Source organism: Aptenodytes forsteri, unplaced genomic scaffold (assembly GCF_000699145.1).
Source record: "Aptenodytes forsteri isolate BGI_AS27 unplaced genomic scaffold, ASM69914v1 Scaffold76, whole genome shotgun sequence".
NCBI lineage: Eukaryota > Metazoa > Chordata > Aves > Sphenisciformes > Spheniscidae > Aptenodytes > Aptenodytes forsteri.
In genome coordinates this window covers 1,266,779-1,289,061 of record NW_008794444.1, presented here as the reverse complement: position 1 = coordinate 1,289,061, position 22,283 = coordinate 1,266,779, and the positions used below count along the sequence as shown (strand labels likewise).

Here is a 22,283-nt window from a genome sequence, read left to right as displayed (position 1 = left end):
TCAAAGATGGATGAAAGATCTCTTGCAGTATAATGTTACTGAACACGCATGGAAGACAACGGAAGGGGAAAATAAAGGTTTTTAAGAGTTAGGAAAACTAAAAGGTGAGATTGGGAGGAAAATGATTGACAGGTTAGGTAGGTAAAGTGTTGATTCACAACCACCAAATGTTTGTGATTTACAAAACAATTCCTGAGCTACTGTATCATATAGCTGTGCCTGTTAGTATAAACTGGCACCTATTTTGAGCTGCTTTTAATACGTTGAATTATTAAGTGGAACAACTTGGGTTGCTTTACCAGAGCTGGTCAGGAGTCCTAGGTATGAGGTAGAACTTGGGTCTAGTAAGTGGCTGCAACAACGATGGTTTTGGCCACCTAACTTTAATCTGTGCAATTTAGTCAACACCCACTGTGCATTTTGAAGATGCATTTTGGATACTCGCTTTTGTCTAAGGAGTAGCCTACTCTACATTATTCCCTGGAATAACAGCATGCAGTCTGTCAACCCCACCTAGCTTTACAGTAGCTTATCTAGAAATACTTTTAGACTGCTGCCTCCTTACTTGTTGCAGTACCCAAAATAGAGAATTATGGGAACGGCATATTTTGATGCCTCTTCTGGAGAGAGGGCGGTGTGCACTGTATTGGCTGGCTGTCTAAAATTGCACACCAACACAAATTCAGCAAATGGAGAAAATCATTTAACATCTGCCTATTGAGTTGATAAATGGTAAATTGCTTGAGTAGCAGCACACAACCTCACATGTGCACTTGTAGCAGATGGCTTTGATGTATGCAAAAGACAAACGTGTTGTCCCTTCTGCCTCCTCCCCCTCAAATCTCCAAGCTCAGCATGAAAGGGTACATAACAAACCTGTGAATGCTTTGAAAGCCATAAAAGCTGGAGCATTTGCTGAAATAGTTTCTGCATAGGCACTGAGCCTGTGTACCGTGAGTTTGGGGGAAGGGGTGACTTGCAGTCAGTGGATTGACGAGAGGTGGCCTGCAGGTTACATGCATCAACTCGCTTATGACTGGGATTGCAGACAGTGCCACACATACATAGTTTTAAACTGTTTCTTTAAATGTCAAGTATTTGTTGTCTAATTACTTGTTACATGTGTGTTTTTAACTTTCCCCCAGTTTGTTAGTGCTTGCATCATTTAACAAACGAACGAAACTATCTGAAACCAATAAGAAATTTGTAATGTTTTTACAGTTAAATGGTATTTTTTCAGAAGGCAAGCATTGCTCTATTCAGTTTACCATGTACTGAAGAAAAAGAAATAATTTGCCTGTAACAGGTAGTTGCAATATCAGTATATATATTAAAATTTTTTTGTCAGAAATGCTCACTAAGTGCTGTGTACGAATTTTAATTTCTTTATAGTGGTATATTCTTTTACTTTACCTGCATTTGCTGACTCTTAGTCTTTTTTGACTATTTCCTAACACTCAGTTGTCAAGAGAATATTGACAGCTGAAATAGTAGAGACAGACAAGGTCTTAGCATTGGTATTCAAAAAACGTGTGCATAGATGTTGTTGCAGTTCTAATGTAGACACTTGTTTGTAAGGAAAGGAAGGAAGAACACTGAAGGATGGGCTTGTGCGGAGCTGTGCAGGAAGCAGATGCAGACTTGTTCAACAGCTGGGCCTGTGACTGTGGCTGGTACAGTCATTTCAGCCCCTCCTGTAGGCACATGAAGCCTGTAAGGCTTCCATGATAATGTCTTATTTTCTTTGCAAAAGGCTAGAGGAAAATTGTATATAATAGCTGTATCGGTAGCCAGAGGTCGGTGTAAATTTTCAGTGTTATTGAAAGCTAGTGTTACAGAAGCAGTAATTCTGGCCAATTACTGTTGGGTTTAAGTTGAGACAGAGTAAAATTGCAAACAGTCTTTAGTTAATGTTATATGAATTGACATTTGTTATAATCTGCTGGGAAACTTCCTAAGTGGACGCACTCTTCTGATGGCGGGCAAAATGTCAGTGTGTCATGATAATGATCTTTTGTTGTGTTTTCTTATGGTAACCTAATGTCTGCTGGCTCTGGCAGTCAGTCTGTCCAAAAACCCAGTGGAAATGTGATGTGTTCTTTACTTTGAAAGGATTCCTTCCTTGCTAGCTAGAGCTTCCTTTTTCTCTTAAGTTGCGAGATCTTTTGTCTGACGTCCCTGAGTGTTGCTTGTGTTCTCTTTTTATAAAAAGAGATTGAAGGCCGGCAGCCAAGTAAGAAAGCATTTAACTCATGAAGGCACTGCTGTCATTAATTTTAAACACGTCAGTGTGGTGTCGGTCAGCTTGACTACCAACAAAGAAAACTAAAGTGTTCCCATAAATCATTTTATTGTCCTAATCCAACCTAATTAACTAAACTAAAACTCCTATTCTAATGGAGCAGCCCTTTCTGTGAGACATCTGCCTCTTAATGAATTTTAGCCATCACTTCTGCTATAGTGCAGAAGAGTTGGTAACCATGCTAATGGTTAAGTCCCTCTCATGATCTTTGGGGAGCTAGCTAGGCACAAGTGAACTGTGAAGTTTAAATTTCGAAATGCAGAGTGGTTTTTTTGTTTGAGGTTTTTTTTGTGGTGTTTTTCTTTCGAAATGCAGAGTGGTTTTTTTGTTTGTTTGAGGTTTTTTGTTTTGTGTGGTGGTTTTTTTTTTTCTTGGAAACATTGCAGGCCAGAAGAAAGCAGCAAAATCTCCATTTCTAGAAGTGGATTAGACCTGCTCCCTGCAAGCCTGTAAGCAGCAGCCTGAATGCTGTGAGAATTTTAGGATCTGCTTCTCTAGTTCATTGACGCACTCTTAGATGGAAGGTTTGACCTAATAGTGTTAAGTTAATGTAGTCATGCTGTGAGCTCCTGACCTGTTCTTGAACTCTTGGGCTGAAGATGACTAAGGGAAATAAGCAACTTTATCAGTGTCAGTGTGCAGGACAGAGCTGCGGCACACCAGAAGATGCTCCTAGATAGGGAACATCTGGCTGAGGGTAGATGTAAAGTCTGTGTAGTAGATAAATATAGAATCTTTTACTAAAACAATTAGTATAATTTGGGGGGAAGGAAAAAAAAGTGTACTTTGCGAGCCTTTCTTCAGGTTTGCTCCCTAAGCCAGGATTTTTGCTATACCCTTATGTCTGTTGTTGGTCAAAACAGTGGCATGCTTATTACAGAAAACAAATTTTAAGAATATATACTATTTCATCACTATGTGCAAAACAAGAGCTTTCAGAGCTCTCAAATAATAGCCCATAAAAAAAGGATTGCAAGGAAAATGTGGGTTTTCTTGCTGCACTTGGAGAAATCTAACTATACCAGTGTTGACCTCTTGAAAAAGAGTTCCATCTTAGGTCAGATTATTTTACAGGCTTTTTGTATGCTCTTGCAGAAGGGGGTGGTCTGCTGCCATTTTGTCTCCTTGTGGTTTGTCAGTCGATAAAGGCATTTCTGGAGATGTGTTCTGTGCGCGATAATCTGTCATCGCGCAACGGGAAACAGTTAAAGTTTTTCAGATGTACTGACCTTTCTGCTGGTTTCTAGGACAGTAGCCACCTATGCTATCGGTGGTTAGGAGAGAGGTGGCACTCTCAGTGGAGTGGTGTCAGTGCAGTGCGTGCTCCTGGGTAATGCTGTATGTTTGCAAATATGATGGTGTGCATCGCTGCTGGTCGGTTGAGCCTACGTCCAATCTGCTGAAGACTTTTTTTTTTAGTTTTGTGTTCCCTCCTTTTTCTGTATCTTTGCTAAAAAAGCAGAATACTAAGAAATACTGGTTTTTAAATGAAACTTTTTGTGTATTCTTATTCCACTTCCCTGCAAAGTGTTTTTATATGTGGGGTGAAGGAATTCTTTCTCACTTACTGAAATGGTGGTAGAACTACCTTTCCAGGGGAACGAGTGGAGAGCAAAGAGTTCAGGTGGGCTGGGACGTTCCAGGGGCTGGCTGAGTTGCAGCGTTCCTGCTGGGAAATCAGTCTCTATTTGATCTTAGTTCCTCCGAGACCTGACAGATTTGTAAGCCGTAGCCTTTAGTTGCTGCTTTGATTGTGAGTGCAGAGTGCTGGAACAAGGTTTTGCTCTCAAAACAGAGAGAAAAGAGCAAGAATTAAAAGTGTGTGTAAGGAGGCAGGGGAAGAACCAAGGCCAAGTGTAATTCCAGCCAGTGGGAAGGACACAACTGAAAACTTGAGGAGCTTTAAAAAAAAAAATTGCTTAGGCCATGTTAGCATGGGGGTGAGACAGTGGGGCTTCTCTGGTGCAAAAAAAAAAAAAAAATGCTTAGGCCATGTTAGCATGGGAGTGAGACAGTGGGGCTTCTCTGGTGTAGCTCTTCTCAGTTTCTAGCATATGGCATAATATTGATGACCCTAAATCACTGGAATGCAAATCTCAAGGCAGTGGGAGTGCCACGCAGAGGGAGGTAGCTGTGGCGTTTACTTTGAGTGATGGGGAGGAGAGGAGCCTTCCTCTTACAGTAAACTGGCCCAACATATAGAGAGGCTTGGAGCTCCCGCACACTGTCCCCCAACTTGAAAGCCCTATGGAGATGGATCAATTACTGTGCAAACACGAGCTGTGCCTTGGAAAGATGCTGGGGAGATCTGTCCCTTCATGCCAAGCAGAATATCGCCCCTCAGGTTTCCCTTGTTGCTTTCATTTGGCATTTGGACTTTTTAAAATCCCTTAGCCCCAGTGTGGACACAGAGTCACTAGCAGTGGAATTGTTCTGGAAAAATCTCTTGCTGCTGTCATTTGTTCCCTCTATTCCTCCACAGGGTTTTTGTCAGTTAGTCTCCACTTTGCTATCTGTTTCCTCCAAAGGGAATTACTTGAATTCAGCAGCTTGAGACAGTTAACCGTATAAAACAAAGTGTTGTGTAGGTGGCTGGATTAATCTAGCCTGTATCTCCCCACCAGCATTCCTACTGGACAAGAGGTGGCATATGCTATGGCCAGTCTGGAGCCACATGTTTCTGATTTGTTCGGCAGGCTCAGGCTATATATGTTAGCGAGGTTTTTCCAGCATTTGTTTCTGTTGGGAACTAATTTAGAGGTGTTTTTCCTGTGCTCAATTGCTGATTTTCATTAAACTTTTAAGAACCTAAAAGATATGAGAAAACTGCTCTCAAATTAAGCTGATGTTGGCCCACACGCTCAAAAGTTTGGTGGACTCTGAGTACAAGCTTTGAAAATAGGCACTGTTGCTCTGGTGGATCTTGGCAGCCTTGGGGTGGAGGTGAAGAGATAGAGGTAAGGTTTAGTGCCCGGTTTTTGTTCTTTCGTGTTTTAGTTCGTGCCTGGAAGGTGGATGTGGTGGTGTCCAGCCTGAAACTCTGAAGTCATCTGCTAGAACTTGTGATGCTGCCATATGTTTGTGAGGGTCAGGGCTTTTCCCACAACTTCGGTTACCACAGCAGTGCAATTGTGCGACAGCATCAAGGATTTTTTTGGGGGAAATCCTACTGGCAGAAAAAGTCTGGAAATTTGAATGCTAAAAGCAGTAAAAAGGCAACCTCACTATTTTGGTTGCTACAAACCAATTTTAAGGGGGTTGGGACAATCAATCTCGAGTTTTTGGGGACTTGCAGTAGTGTGGCTCTGTAGCTCCTCAAGCTGTCAAAATCCTTCATGATTTTGCCTGTGGCTGCATTCCACTTGCAATACAGTTTTATTAAGATACTTACCTTTGACTTGTCATAGTCATTGTGATTGTTCATAGTTCTGTTTTGTGTAGCTCCTGAAATACTGTTACTTTTCTTTACTTGGAAGTGGCCAATTGCTTTGAGACCGGCAATTAAAATGCCTGTAAAATGTCTTTGAATTGGAGCGACTGTTGGTGCTGAGCAGACTGTGAAAGCACACAAGTTGAAACATTTCTCATAATGTTCTTAGCTTTTTTTGAAAAACGATTACACAATTCCAGGAAATGAAATGCAGCATTTCACACTGAAAATAACTGGGTTTAAATAGCGGAAAACAAAGAGGAGGAGAAATAAGATGAAGAAAAGTTGGGAGGGGAAAGGAACACATACAGAAAAGAAAAAGATTATGTCCTACCCGAATATTTCAGAGGAGATACTGGCTCTGGTCAACCTAATGGGAATTATTAACCTATCTAAGCCCTAAGTTCTGTAGGCATAGGACATGATCTTACTAAGTAAGTCTGGAAGTTCTTGCATTTTGCCCTCCTTGGCTTTTCCATCAGACCTTAAAACTTTCAGTTTTGGGTCTCACCAAAGTTTCCGTTTGATCCGGTATCTTGTCTGACAAGAGCATAAGCTTAGGGCACACATCCGTGCCTGGGAATTTTACCCAGTTGCTGGTGTCAGTGCTGCACAGACTGGCTGGAGCTGAAGCCGGGACCATCATGTTAAACAGTTGCCGATGGGCCTGTCCTCCATTGTATCGGCAGCTGCAATACAGTTTTGTGGAAATGAATGAAAATTTTGTGTGTGAAAGCTATTACTTTCTGATGTTTGCAATGATGATATCAGATGATACGAATATAAATTGATTATTGCCATATGCTTAAAATGCAAGGTGTAAGGGTCTCCTGTTCATCACTTTATTTCATTTATATTCTAGGAACACCTGAGACCTGCTCAGGACTCAAGATCCCCTTGTTAGTTGTCAAACGTGCATAGAGGAAAAGCTCTTGATACACACTTCAGACCTACAGTTCAGTGTCCTAACGGGTCACAAAGTGTTAGTGACTTCATTTGAATTGCATCTTGAGATGCTGTTTGTTCTTGCAACATACTGTGTGCCAGCGTAATGTTTATTACAAAACACTGTAAATTTAAGCTGGGAAATTCAGAATCTGTGTCCCGCTGATTACCAAATACGTTTACCTCGCTTTTCAGCTGTTGTTAACAACTGTTGGAACAAAGTCAAGGAAACTAGACTTTGTGGCTTGAAGTCTTGTTAAAAGCTTCATTGCAGAAAAAACGTACTAGAAGGGACTGGGAAAGGTCATCTTGCCTGATCCTTTGCCTCTAGGTATTATCTCCTAAGCCTAAAATCTTTAGCAGGTGTTGGAGCTGCTAAGAGCTTTCAGCAAGAGGCATGTTGTAAAAGTAGTCTCTAATCTGTTGCTGTAAATGCACACCGTTTACAAAAAAAGAATTTCTCCATTATGTTTTTTCAACAATTCTGTGTCAGATACTTTTGCTAACCCTTAGTAGGCTTTCAGTATGCACGTAGGTGTCTTTAGTACCTCCAACATTCAGTAAGACGTTTAATGATTTGTTTAATAATTGATCTGTAGCTTTGGGACCATTTAGACTTTTTTTGAGAGATGACAGACAGATGAGTAGAATATATTTAGTTGCTTAGTTTAATCATCCCTATCTGTGAATTTTGTAGGTGAAGGAATGGAGTTAGTGAGGGAACCTATTCTAGAGAATTACCCCCCCCCCCTTAGTAGAAAACTGGAGAAAGCTTTAACCTATTCATTCAGGACTTAAGTGTCTGCAAAGTGTTTTCTGAGCAGTAACAGTCATTACCTTTCATAATTGTGTGCAGTTACACGGACCTTATATTTACATATATTTCCCTGTTAGCCAGTAGATTTAGTTTCTCAGCTTGTTTCCTTCTGTCCTGAAGCTTTTACTGGTGCATTTACATTGTACAGCTAGTGCAGTTACACTTTGATACTGCTTAGTCATTTGAAGTGAGCGTTAGTCTTTAAGCTTGAGGAAATGATCATCGGAACCACAAAAAATGTGTATGTTGAGTCTCAGGTTTTGAAAGGATCACTGGGCCCTGCCCCTTCTTACAGCTCTCTGCTACGGCAACTACGCCCTGTGTTTGTCAAGGAAAACTGTTTCTCACTGTTTCTTTCCAAGTTGGGACTACTCCTGCGTTGGGGTGATGTCTCCTGTTCTGTGAAGTAGTTGCTGGGCTAGTAAAACCTTCTTGAAAAAGACAACCTAGAGATGTAAACCTGGAAAGTCTTAACTAGTAAAGAATTCAGTCCTAGTCAGATACAGCAGAATAACAGGAGTTGTCCTCTTCTAGTCTTGGTTTAAATACTGAGATGCTTTAGTCCTTGATGCTATATGCATATCTACAAAGAATCAGTTTCCTTTGGCAGGTAGTGAGAAGTACCCTTTAATGAGGAAAAACAGGTTGAAAGTGCTTGCTCTTCATCATAATTGATATAAAACTGCTAGGCTCTATTTGATATGACTAGAAATCTGCTGTAATGATATCCCTACCTCTGAAATCCTAGCACTTTTAACTGGTAATAAATTGTATTGCTTATTTGCTTTAAAAAACAAATAAACCAAAGAACCCTAAACCCCAGGTCTTTGCTGGGGTACAAGTTCCTATGAGGGTACGGAACTTCGTATAATTTCAGAGAGAAAACCATATGTTTGGAGTCTTAAACTATGAAAATGGTAGGTATTGGGTACTTCCAAACTAGAAACAAACAAGTACAGCTTGGGGGTTTCTATTAAAAACAAAACAAAAAAATCCTATTGTATGTGTTTACCCAGCCTTGTAATAAAATGTTATGACACACTGCTTTTCCTGATCATAGTAAAGGCGTTTATATAGTGAAACGAATTTGATTATAATATTTATGTGGAAGCTGTGTATAATAGACATATTTTCTTTATTCAACAGGCGATCAGCTGTAAAGGTCAGCACAGTATCTCTTACACATTGTCCAGAAACCAGACTGTTGTAGTGGAGTATACTCACGATAAAGATACAGACATGTTTCAGGTAAGACTATGCAATTTATGCATTGTTTTTTAAAAGCAACATATGGAACTACGGTTCTGCATTATATTCTTCTGGGTATTCTCTGTGGTCTGTGGAATCTTGATGGTTGAACCCAGTTGCATTAATATAGGAGCATTTGAAATTTTGCATTGTCTGCTCTTCTCAAACCAGCGCCAGCATCTGTTAATATCCTTACCGCCTTACCGCTTTCACTGTGCTCTGCTTTTTCTGCAAGGACAGCGTAGCAACTGTACAAATAGAAAGAAATGTGTGCTCTGTTTGGATTCATGAATACGCACAAGACAAAAATACACCCCCCACTCTCCAGTTAACCAAGCAGCTGGAATAAAAAGGAAGTGGATAGGAGTAGGACATGGGATGGGGAAGGAGGAAGGTAAAAGCAAAAGTAGGGAGGGGAATGTGGGGGCTGTGCACTAAAGGAGACAAACTGGTGATAGAATGATAAAGAAAACTGTTCCTGAAGGGTGTGCAAATATATCAAATGGCGTAGGGGACTGCTGAGTTTCTCTAAGCTACTTTCTATCCAACATGTTTTCACTCTCCCATGTATACATTTTTGTGTTTCTGCATCATCTAACATTCTGGTAACCTAAGTTATTTTCTTGTGCAATGCTTATTTTTATATATAATAAGAGAGGAGAAATTCTGTACAAACTTAAACCTCAAGCTCAGAGGAAAACAAACACGCACAACCTTTTCTGATCTGAACTAATCAGGTCTTTCTTGTCAGTGACCTCTGTAATTAGAACATGTTATCATGAATTGTTGTCCCTCCTCATTCAGTCTTTTGTATTTGGAAGGGTCAGCAGCTGAGTGTTGTTGACAGAAGAGGAAATGGCTCTGTCAAGATGAACGTGTTTTTGCTTCATGTGGCTTCTGTGTTTTGCTCTATATAAAACTTTTCCTAGTGTGACTTCGGAATGATTAGGTCCAAATAGGGATTGATAAAAACCAGTCTTGTTCATGTGGTGCTGCATGAACAGGTAGTTAGAAAAGGATCACGCAGCCAGAGTGACCTGAAAGAGGTTTTTCTATGTTAACTAGTAAAAGGAAAATGTAACCCATCCTTCTGGGTTACTGTGTGATACTTGTTTATCTCTGCAAGATGCTTTTGTGCTTTGAGTAGCTCCAGTGAAACTTTTTCTTTATGTAAATGTTGAAAAACCATTTTTGAAAGCTGGAATTTTTCCGCTTGTGTACACTAAAAAATGAATAAAGAGGAGTTGCAGAGCAGCTGCTTTTCTGGTCGTGTTGTATAGACAGCGCTTTTCTTGATTGCATAATGTCCTAGTGGTAGTTACAGCTTCTACTTGGGGGGCATATTGATAAAGAATTAGGTAGGCTGAGGTGCTTAGCTGTCACTCTAATGAAATCTAGCAGCCTGAGGTGAGGAGGTACAGCATAGGCAAAGCAGTGCTCCACAGAGCGCAGTTCAAGTGACCCTTGTCTAAGGCAGTAGGTTAAGGGAGCTGATTAAGGATGCTTTGGATCTGAAGCAAGGGTTTGGCTCAGTGAGGAATGGGCTGTTAAGCATAGCATAGCCCAGCTAACAACATATCTTCCCCTGCTCCCCTTCAGAATCCATTGATGCTCAGTAGAGGAGGAATTTGCACAGGGTGGTACACTGAGACAGCTTGGACTGCGCTGCCTGACCCAGAGACCTGCTGCACTTCCATGGCTGGCACTGGAGTGCGCATCTCTTACTGCCACTTTACAAGCACAGATCATGCTTTCTCCTTCCAGCAGCTCTTAGGTGCCTGGTGAAATGTCACAAAAGCCCTAATTTTGGCCCATGTTCTAATTCACCTGTGGGAGGCTGCCTATGGTTCAGGCAATTATCTGCCATACATTTGTAGTTACGTGACAGGTCTGGCTTGTAACGGGTCAGGCTTGTAACAGGTCAAACTATCCCATCTTAATAACAATAAAACTTTTTGAGCTGAATCTTGTGTTGGTAGAGTGTCTCAGTCCTTCTGGTGCCCTCTCAAATGGCTTCCGTATTGTTAAAATTCCTCTTTTCAGTGCAGTCTGTTTCTTCTGTCTTGAGATGTGTAGGCTGTCATGCTGTGACTTGATCTCAACTTTACCTCAAGCACTGTGTCCTGGTTCATGTTTCCACTCAGTCGGAGAAGAGTTACTTGAGTGCTGTTTCATGCTGTCCTGTGGTACGTGATGGCAAATTCCACATTGTCTTTATTGATCCACAGAGTAAAACCTTACTGTTGATCAAGCATTGCTTGAATAGACAGTCCTTGGAGTTTGCTGTTTTCTTTTCAAATGTATTTTCCTGGCTTCTGTAAAACACTGGCAAGGATGTAGAAGCTGAAAAGGGAAGGATAATGCCTGGACCACAGGATTATCTTGAGGCTTGAGGATCCTCCTTGGCTGCTGATAACATGTATTAGCTTGGGCAAATCACTTAGCTTTTTTTTTTAATCTTAATCTTCCCCTCTGTAAAATGGGATAGTAGCACTGCATGACTTCACTAAGGTAGCCATAGTAAGGAATGCGAGAAGCTTCGAACGGCGGTTGTTAATAACACCTTAGTGGGACCTGAAATAGGGAAAAGGGGTGGTAGAGGTCTTTGTTTTCTTGGTCAGGGTACCATTTATAACCTGTGAGGACTGAATCCATTGGGTTCGAGCTGATTTCCTGTGGAAATCGGGGAGATTCACAGTTTGCAAAAAAGCTGCCACCTTTTTCCTTCTTCCACTTTGAGAGTCTGCTGCCACCTTTTTCCTTCTTCCACTTTGAGAGTCTGTTGTCAGTCCTTCTCTTTGAAGAAAAATGTGAGAAATGTTGTGTTGGTGACTTGTATTCTGCAGTTTTTCCAGAAACAAACTAGAAAATTTTGAAGATTGCAAACCCAGAATAGCTTCTTGTTTTATGCTTTCCAAGCTTATAACCAAGCAGAAGCACGAGTAGATGCTTATCAGAAGTGAGGCACATATGGAAAATGTGGGGAGACTATACAAGAGGCAGTAAAGAAATTCAGAAGGCATTGAAGAGCAGTGTTCAGGCTGTCTAAATACCAATTTTCTTGACACTTCCCATGATAAAATGAAAATGATCATATTTTTATGAATATAACTTAGCAGTTAATAAGGGGTTTAAGTCACCATGCACATACTCTACCTGTCCCCCCCCCACCATGCAGACACATGTGATTTGTTAACCATGCAGGTTGTATGCATATTCAATGGATGCATGATGAAGTTTCATGTAGTAGTCCTACCCCGTTCTTCTACTAGCTCTTTTCTGAAGATAACATGAAGAGTTATTTACAAATAAGCATACTATTTTAAGAGTGTTTGAAAATACTACTTAAAGTGCTAACCGGGAATGTTCTTGTTTCTTGAAAGCTGGAAACAATGCAGAAATGGGTGCTCTTGTCATCCTTGCTTACTTGTATCCTGCTCAGTCACCTGAGAGGTGACCGCAGATCTCCACAGATCTCCTCCTGGATCACTTTAACAAAATGGCTTCACAACCTCCTGCTGCAGCGATTTGAAACTTGCAGGTGTTAGCTGCTTTTGGAAGGTTGTCCTGGACATCTCATGAGATTCTGTTCTTATGTCCTGTACTTGGTTTTGGGAATAAACTCTTTTCTCTCTCCCCCACCCCGTACTTGTTGTTCTGCTGTGTTGTGTGTGCATTTTCGTTTTTTTTCCTTAATGTAATTCTGTAGTGAAATTTGTGTACAAATGCTACTATACAGCTTTGTCTTAGTGATGTACAGATCAGATTTCTTCATGTAATAAAAAGAATGTACTAACATGTTCCATCTGGCATCTCCCAAAGTCTGTATTCTGCAGCGTCTATATGCTGCTAAAAATGAAGATTTTCTTCAGAGTTTAGTAACCATTCTGTTGATGATGCATCAGTTGGAGTAGAACCTGTTCCTTCATGGTCTGATTGGATGAGAATGGGTTGATTATACCTGTTCATACCACTGAAGGAACCAAAATGTGTAGCCAGTACCCTAAGTAACTACAGGTTTATATAAGAACCAGGTACGTTCAATATGAAGAATTGATTTTTTTTTTCCTGAAGAACAGGCCTTCAGAAGAGGCATGGCCCAATTCTTCCTATCATCAAAGTGAAATTCTGTTGAAGTCCAAGAATCTGCAGCTGTTAAATTATCTGCTGGCAGGTTGTCTGGTTTTGTGTCCTCAGGAGTGAGCATTTTTAATAGCACTTCTTTGACTGATGACAGACGTTAGCAAATTGATTGACTGCCTGACTTTTACACAGCTTTTAACAATAACCTGTAGTGTAGACAACAGAAGCTGTCTTGTGCATCAGTTGGAAGATTTATGGTTTGTTATTGGAAGTAACTTAGTGAAATCATATAGAATATGACACAGTTAGCAAGAAGAGTCCCAAAATATAGCCTAAAATTACTAAAAAGAATAAAGTCTTCTGTGGTATAGAGGAAAATGGAAGAAAAATGAGTAATAAAGTCTGTAAAGAGTAGCTTTGAATAATGGAACTAGGTCTGTAGTGACTGTAGTCTGACTGCAACATCAGGTAAGTTAAAATTTTTGGTGGGTAAATGTTGGTAGCATCAAGTTCTTCATTTGTTCCCGAGGGGCTTTCTTTTCTGATGATCTCAAACACAAAATTTTGAATTGATACGGAGCATGGGGAAATTGCTGTGTTTTGAAGGGCACTTAAAATAATTTCTAGTGTTGAAATGTAGCATAATACATGGGACTGGTCCTCTAGAAGGCTTTTTCAAGAGGAAAAAGAAAGCAAACAAAAGAAAACAAAAGAAAACCAAATACTTAAAATATTTGACGTTGCATAGACATACTTGTGACACAAATGAGATCTGTAAATAAAGTAATTACTTTGCTTAAAATATTACATGTCATTTCAGAGATTTTAAAAACCACAAAAGCTTTGTATATAGATTTTAATGCTTATGAAATCCAAATATGTTTGGATATGTTGACTGACTGGTATGATGTGAGGAAGACTGAGAGCAAGCACTTGTCTGTTTTGTCATCCTTTAAGGGAAAATAAGGCAGGTTTTTTCTCTAATTGCATCTAAAAGCTTTGAGAGAGTGATCTGCTTGAGAGACTGCAACAGACAAAACCTTGTTATGAACAAATTTATTTCATGTTCATTATTGATTATCCTTTAAGAGACTTCACATACATATAGAGAATAGTCAAAAGTTATGAATAAGCTTCCTGCTGCTGGTTGGTAATGAGTCTTAGCAGGAATTGCATTGGATGGGAAATAGAAGCCTGTTAGAAATAATACTGTAAACGGAAGAAGAATATAGCTCTAAGTTTTAGCTTCAACATGTCCAGTTATATAAATCAGAAATGTCCCATACTAAACAGTTTCTAAACTCTGTCTTGGGTATGCTAGTAGTCACTTTACTTTCTGTGAAAAATTGAAGCGCATACTTTTGATTAGGCCTTTTTTAGTATTTCCTTGGCGCTTCTGCAGTAAGCTCATCACATTTTATACTCAGGTTGAGACCCGAGATAGGGAGAAAGTGTCACTTAAGACGTTTCTTCCGACGTATGTTTGAGTTTAACGCTGCAAAGTAGAACTGAAAGCAGAAGAGAAGTATGGGAGAGATCCCTGTACTGTTGCTATCAGTTCAGTTGTGATGAGGGTTAAATCTTAATATCACTTTCCTTGACTCTTGAATAATGTTTCTTTACAGCTAATTTAGTTTGCAGAGATGTTTAATGATGGAACCATACGTGTCTTCACATAGCTGGCTTTGAAGAGCAAGAAGCTAAGCAGAATGTAACTTCTTGGGGAACAACGAGATGATGTTTAGTGAGGAGGTTATTTTATATAAATGTAGATTCCTGATACTGAAGGTAGCTTCATGTGAAGAATATTCTTAATTTTCTTGTTTGATCACAAGGTGTCTAAAACTAATACTCTGTTCCACTCCTTGTTCCTCAGCTCCACTTTCCCAGTTATGCTCAAAGTTGCTGTAACACTAATTTGCCTGGAGAAGTATTGATAAAGTCTCACTGTATGTTTGATTGGCGGTCAGATCCCTCTGTCCATCTTGTAATGAAGTTTTCTGTTCCAGATGCCCAGCTTTTTCCAGTTTTAGAATTAACTTATAGATGTCAGGATAGAAACACTGTACACTGTATGTTTGATTGGCGGGGCGGGTCCCCTTCCTCCTCCTTTTTTTTTTTTTTTTTTAATTTCTTTAGTCATGCACACTGATTAGGAATTTTTTTTTTATTTCTGCTGAAGAAAGTTTTTTTTTTAATTTCTTTAGTCATGCACACACATGATTAGGAATAAATTTAATCATATTTTGGGTTTTACCTGAAAACTCTTCTATTCTGGAACTACAAGTTCTGAAAACATGAAGGTGGGTAGCTTTTTGTTATGATGTATCAAAATAACCAAGTTCTGGGTCTAAAAAAAAATCCTTTATTTTCATGGAAAATTAACTTGGAACTAGAAATGTGAATAAAACTTGTCATTTCAAGCTAGCGTTTTCTTAATTAACAGAATATAGTGGTTAAGTAATTTGCTGTGGTTGGATTATGAAATACCAAGGTGATAATACTTTCATGCTGTTGACAATACTCTAGCAAACAATTCATTGCAGCTGTGTTGGGCAAGCATGTACATCAGTTGTAGTAAGTGAAAGTTTGTCCTGCCATGTCAGTGATGTATTTGTGCCTAGGACAAATGTGAAGATATAGATTAGTCTCTGGTTGGATCTTGCCATCCAAAAATTCAGTAGACAGTAGCTTACTGATGTCACCAACATTGACTTGGCAGAATTGTGTCCTCGATGCTTGATATTTTCATGGCTCTTTCTAATTATACCATTATCTTTAATTTTTTTGCAGGTTGGGAGGTCAACAGAAAGCCCCATAGACTTCGTAGTAACAGATACTATTTCTGGAAGTCAAAATAATGATGAAACCCAGATTACGCAAAGCACCATATCCCGTTTCGCATGCAGGATTGTTTGTGACAGGAGCCCACCGTACACAGCAAGGATTTTTGCAGCTGGATTTGACTCTTCTAAAAATATATTTCTTGGTGTAAGTACTACTAATAATTGTTATGTACGAGCAAACTCCGTTTTTTATTCTCTATTATTTTCAAGCCCCCGAATTCCCTTGTACTAGTTGATAACTTATGCTGTCGTTAGACTTTCATTACAGCAGTGTACCAGCTGCAGCGTTAAGTAGAAACTGCAGTTTTATGTGCCAGACTTATTACCAGCATGGACTCATGGTCATAATTGTCTTTAACAATGAAGCTCTACTTTAGTAACTGTTAGTGGATTTTCTTTAGGTTTGTTTGATATATTCTTGATAGTCATTGTGAATAAGCCGCTGTGGCAGTTCTGAGTGCTGAAGACCAAGGAGCGCATCAGCTGTGTTATGGAAAAGGATGTGCCCATTGCAGTGGTATTCCATTACTGTAGTTAGGAGTATGCTACTGACCTTTGAGGCCTTAACTCTTACCTGACCTGCAGTCAGAGGCACAAGTTAAAAATAATAATATTTAAGATAGAATAGTAATTGAAGATGCATAATCAAAAGATGTTACTGCTTTGGCACAAGGTGTTCTTAAAAATGCTTTTTTTTTGTAAATCTATGTCTAAGCACTGCTGGCTGGTGAGGAAATGTTTTAGACAGTGCTAGTAAAACTTTAGTCCATAAACTTTTAGACAAACTCTTTCTTTCCTGGGGTGGTTGTCACATGCAGGAAAAAGCAGCAAAGTGGAAAAATCCTGATGGTCACATGGATGGATTGACAACTAATGGGGTGCTGGTCATGCATCCAAAAGGAGGGTTCACTGAGGAGTCTAAACCTGGAGTTTGGCGGGAAATCTCAGTCTGTGGTGACGTGTACACTCTCCGGGAAACCAGATCTGCTCAACAAAGGGGGAAACTCGTAAGTTGAAAGTAACTGGTAATTAAAAAAAAAAACCAAGGGATACTTGTTTTCCTGGCATTGAGTGGAGGCAGTCATAGGGTGACTGCAGAGTAATAGCGTTGTTCCTGGGTAGTGGGCACTGAAATCGTCTAAGTAGGTGTGTGTTACAGTAGATTCTGTACTGCTGTTCTGCTTCTGCTTATACAGGAGAACACTCTTTAAGTTTTCTGCTAATGTCACTTTTCCAACTGAAATAGCATAGAGTGTAAAAGCTAAATAAACTTTGCTCTTGAATCTCCATCTCTGAAATGTTCTTCTGGGACGTGGGGACATCTGGAAGTTACTGCATGGGGAGCTGCCTTTTGCAGTACTAGCTTAAAAGGAAGCGTCCACTTGCATGCAAAACAAGTTTGGATAACGCAGCTTCTGTTTGATTTACCTGCCACTAGGAGGGTAAGAGAAGCCCTGCTACGTATATTCCTGTTTTCTCCTGTGAAGCAGGATGGGCTTTGCCTTTACCAAAAGTGAGAGATTTCTGCTGCTGCAGAGACCTGTGGCATACATAACCAGGAGAGGTTTCCATGAAAGAATGTGTCCGCTTCTCCATAGAAGATGGAAGGGAATTCCCATAGCTCTCTCTTCTTTCCCCTTCCCAAGGTTTGTGGAGCCTAGAAGGGAGAATGCTATCAGCACTCTTCCTTCTTCCCCCCCCTAGCCCTCAAAGAAAAAAAGCAAAAAAAGTCAACCACCACCACATAGAAGTAGCCCAGCAAAGTACAGAGAGCGCCATGTTCCCACTCGGGCAGATGAGCTTTTCCAGAAGTCGTCTTTGTCTCTGGGTAGGTTAGAATGCTGTGCTGCCTGCGGACATGGAAGAGCCTTCATGGTTCGCTCCTCCTGCTTTCTGTTAGGATTCAGGAAGTGAGAGGATGTTCAAGGGGCACCTTCACTGTAACTGAAGATGCCCCGTCTCTTTTGTAACTTTTATCACCCAGCTGCTAGAGTTTAAAGACTGAGAAAGGGTGCGTGGCGGGGGGGGATATCCTTCTCTTCATGCCAAAGTTGCTTTGCTGCTGCTACCTTGAGTTCCCATTAGCTTGATGGTGTTACAGAGGTATCCCACATACTCGCACTGAACTGGCTTTCCAGTTTTGCCATTGACTCTGCAGAATACTGACTGCTTAAAGGAGCTAGGAAAATGGAGTTTGAATATTTTGTTCTGCTTTCAGTAGACAGCCTGCAGTACATAAACTGCTTTGTCACTTTAATGGTGGCAGGCAAACATCGCCTTGGGGACTGGGACAGATGATGTTGCAATTGCACCCTTTGTATGTGGCTAGCAAAACACCTTTTTAGTGCTGCTAAAGAAAGGCATACTAAAACAAATAAATTCCCTTCCCTGCATCCAAAATGACTTGAATTCTCGTTTAAATAAAATTACATGGCACACTGGTATTGATGTGATCAGTACTCGTTGATTGGGTTCGTAAGACCAAATGCACTCTGTATAATGAATTGAACACATTGCATATGAGAAAGCTTTTTGCTTTGCTGTTTGTGAAGGAATTATCTGAAAAGTGCATCAAATCAAGGCTTCTCTCATCTCTACTTGAACCGCCAAATTTTTCTGCTGGAATTACTTTATACTGGTGACCTCTTATCTGTAGTACTTGAACCGCCAAATTTTTCTGCTGGAAGTACTTTACACTGGTGACCTCTTATCTGTATTGTACCATCTAGGTGTTTTGTGCAAGGATGATCCACAGTTAATCTGTGAATTTAAACTGGATTAAAATGTAAATGCCAAATTGGTTGTCATTCATAGTATTCTTAGGCAGACATGATGATTTCATGTGACCTACTTAATGCATTTGTTTGTATTTGGGTATTTGTTTTGCCTTAGTGGTATTTTCTACCTACTTTCTATGTATAAAGCCAGGCAGTAGGTCTGTTTTCCTCTTTAATTTCATAAAGAACTTTTTTAATATATATTTGTCATTTCTGAACTGGTAGCAATAGCACAAGTGGCTTATATGTTTGTGACATTAAAATAAATATTTCAGCAAAGTACAATGTGTGTTTGGCATAATCCCTTGAAAATGTTTTAAGTACCTGCTTTTAGTCAGATGAGAGAAACCTTTAGGCAATGCACATTGGGGCTGTATTTGCATGGAATACCTCATTAAATAAAGGGCCTAACTAGTTGGGGTGGTTAATTGTTCAGAAGCTGAGCCTCTGTGGCTTCAGTTGCAGAACTTGTCACTTGAGAAATTCAACTGGTAATTCACTCTGCTGTAATGATCTCTGCAAGTACCTGTGCATGTAGCTAGTTTTGCGTTTGTCACTTATCCCTAAGGTATCTGTGGAAGAGTTTCATTGTTGATGAGGTATGCTGTGGGAGTTCATGCTTCTGCAAAATGCTTTACACTTGCCACAAGCCAAAAAAAATGGTATCTGAATGGCAGGACAGCTGGTCTGTCCTGGGTAGCAGTTTTTAGTCCAAAAAGGATCTTTTGCTGCATGAGCAGCCTCTGCCAGTCTACCTGGGCAAAGAATTCCAGGGGAGCAATCTGCTAATACAGCCCTTAGGGAATGGCAAGTTTCCTCTTCAGTCTATTGTGACTTACCTTAAACATGACAAAGGCATATAGAGAATCAATATTAGAGAGAAAAAGTAGCATGCTCAAAGGTAGGGGGTATTTGTGAAGAGGTTAGTGATCACTAACGTAATACCTTTCCCAAAGAATTACAGGCAGGAAGACTGTGTATAATAATTAGTATTGCCATAGCGTGTAACAGTTGCAAATTTAGGACCTCTTGTACAAGTACAGAATAAGAGACCAGTGCTCATTATAATCTTAAATATAGGATAAGAGACGAGAGGTGGATTCAGACAAATGGGGGGCCACAAGGAAACAATAAGATAAAATTAGGTAGCATGCTAGGGAGGGTAGTGACTTGGTGAGAAAGACGATGCGTTTACAGAACTAAGTTGTCTGTAGAAGCTCTCAGGCTTAACTACTTATCCTTGTGTTCTACCACTAGGTAGAAAATGAGACCAACGTCTTACAAGATGGCTCTCTCATTGACCTGTGTGGAGCCACCCTTCTGTGGAGAACGGCAGATGGACTGTTTCACACTCCGACTCAGAAACACATTGAAGCTCTGCGACAGGAGATAAATGCTGCCAGACCACAGTGTCCTGTTGGGTTAAACACTTTAGCATTTCCCAGCATCAACCGTAAAGATGTGGTAGAAGAGAAGCAGCCTTGGGCATACCTCAGCTGTGGTCATGTTCATGGCTATCACAACTGGGGACATCGCAGTGACACAGAAGCCAATGAGCGGGAATGTCCTATGTGCAGAACCATTGGCCCCTATGTGCCTCTCTGGCTTGGTTGTGAAGCAGGCTTTTATGTGGATGCTGGTCCTCCAACTCATGCTTTCACCCCTTGTGGACATGTGTGCTCTGAGAAATCTGCAAAATACTGGTCTCAAATCCCACTGCCTCATGGTACTCATGCATTTCATGCTGCCTGCCCTTTTTGTGCAACACAACTGTCTGGGGAACACAACTGCATCAAGCTGATTTTTCAGGGTCCAATTGACTGATATCACTTTGCAATGACCACAATAACATTTTCTTTAACAATTTACTGTGAAGATTTTGCCACTAACTCTAGATTTTACCTTTTTTTATAATGTTATTAATAGGGTGGTAGGGTGGGGATGGGGAACTGACAAGGCAATTGTGAGGGACTGTGGTGGAATTGGGATACATTGATACCTGGAACTTGGCAGATATCAGTGGTGTTGCATGCTCAAAAGCAGCATATTCATGAAGTCTTCTTGGTCAAATTGTAGTATATTTGTAATCTTTTTATTAGTACCCTGGATCAGAAAAAGGTGTCTTAATGATTTTTTTAAGCTAAGATTTTTTTAATGGGAAGGTTTTTTCTTCTAAACTTTGACAAGCCTTGAAAACCTATTTTTCAAATCTAGAAGGAACATACAGAATGTAACTGTCTTTAATTTGCAATATAATTTAACTTGAATAGTTTCTCAAGGAGCTAATACAGAATGTGTGGACAACCATAGGTGACTGTTCACTAGAGATAATTGGATATGTAAGAGAAAAATTAGCTGCCTAAATTGTAGAGTATAAAAGCTATGAAAATATCTATTATGGTATAACACAGCTGGCCAAAAAGGCATAGGATTACTTTTGAAACTGAGGAAATCCTGTTTGCATTGATTTCCTTTCAGTGTAATAGATATCCACTGTTCATTACGTATGTGAAACTGCTTTAATTTTTTACATACTTAGTTCTGTTTTTAAGCCAGTGTTCCGTATATGTGTAGTCTGGCCTTTTTATTTCTGCTTAACTTAGCTTGCCCTAACAGCTCCTTGCATGCCCAGGACCATTGGGTTGATTGAGATGTAGCGAGCCTTTACGAACTGCGTTAATGAAGGGGTAGTGCTGCAGCAAGACAGAAGGTTTAGGTACAACTTATACAGAACTTATTTACATAGACCTGAGTTCAGGAAAGCACTTAGTTTGTTTTTAAATATAAGCCCACGGATGGGACTCTTTAGATTCTCAAGTGCTTCAATGGATTGTGGTTATACGCTGTTATGTTTTGAAATAAAAAAGCAATTAAAAATAAATTATTTTTTTAAGCTCACTTACTAGCCAAAGTGCTGTAAGGAGAGCATCATTTCTAGTTCAGCTGAGTATTTTTGTTCAGTTTTCAACTTGCTGCCATCTGTCACTTTTTTTGCAGATTGAGATGTGTTTGTATCCATTTTTTTCCAAATGTTTGCAAATCAAACAACATTCAAATGTAATCAAATATATGCACCAGGGTGGTACATCTGAAGTGGATCACTTGAAATTCCTGACTTTTTAAGAGAGCTGATAAATGTTTACTATGGAAATAATTAAATCAGAATTTCATATGAGATGTACCCCGCCCGCTGTTAGTTTCATTTCATGCAGAATGATAACTCTTTGACTTGTGGGTTTTTTTTTCCTTTTGCTTTCTGTACTCTTGGTATCTGAGGTATCAATCTATCCAGGTTTAAAAAATAATTTGGGAGAAAATTACAACATCTCTAGATGAAATTGATCATTCAAGCTCAGTTCTGTTTAATCAACTATAGCTTTTCGCTATATTTGTGCCCTTTGTATAAATATATAATTTATATGATTTTAATATATTCTGTATATGTATACTTGAATTGGCCTGTTCATTTTTTGGTTGTAAAATTGTTTTATAGTTAACCTTATAAACATTTTACATGTCCCTTGCCAATGGTGGTGGGGCGTACTTTGTCTGCTGCTGTTTTTAATATAATTTTGCTGTATAAATGTTCAGCATTTTAATAATTTTAAAATAGCTTTACTTTTCTTTTTATGCTTTTGCTGTTAAAAAAAAAATTCTGCAGCATTTTCTCTAAAAATCCCAAATTGTACAGTTTTTGTCCCACTCGGTGATTGGAAATAGGATGAATCTTGTTAACCTAAAACTGTATGCTTCTTCCTAGTGCCTTTTCAATGAGATCCTCTTGTGATTCCATATTCCAAGTCCTTACTCCCACAAGACAACCTTGTGGCTAATC

At 39.7% G+C, this 22,283-nt stretch overlaps 1 protein-coding gene across 1 annotated transcript in view; it reads left to right on the top strand.

The window, feature by feature from the left end:
• The window catches only part of PELI2 (pellino E3 ubiquitin protein ligase family member 2), a 74,656-nt gene extending 52,663 nt beyond the window's left edge, over positions 1-21,993 (top strand). The window contains exons 4-7 of the mRNA XM_009289879.2: positions 8,641-8,742; positions 15,619-15,816; positions 16,490-16,678; positions 19,706-21,993. Of these exons, the coding sequence (XP_009288154.1) occupies positions 8,641-8,742; positions 15,619-15,816; positions 16,490-16,678; positions 19,706-20,272 (1,056 nt within the window). The 3' untranslated portion in view covers positions 20,273-21,993. The remainder of the gene's footprint in view (positions 1-8,640; positions 8,743-15,618; positions 15,817-16,489; positions 16,679-19,705) is intronic.
• Positions 21,994-22,283: the final 290 nt, after the last annotated feature.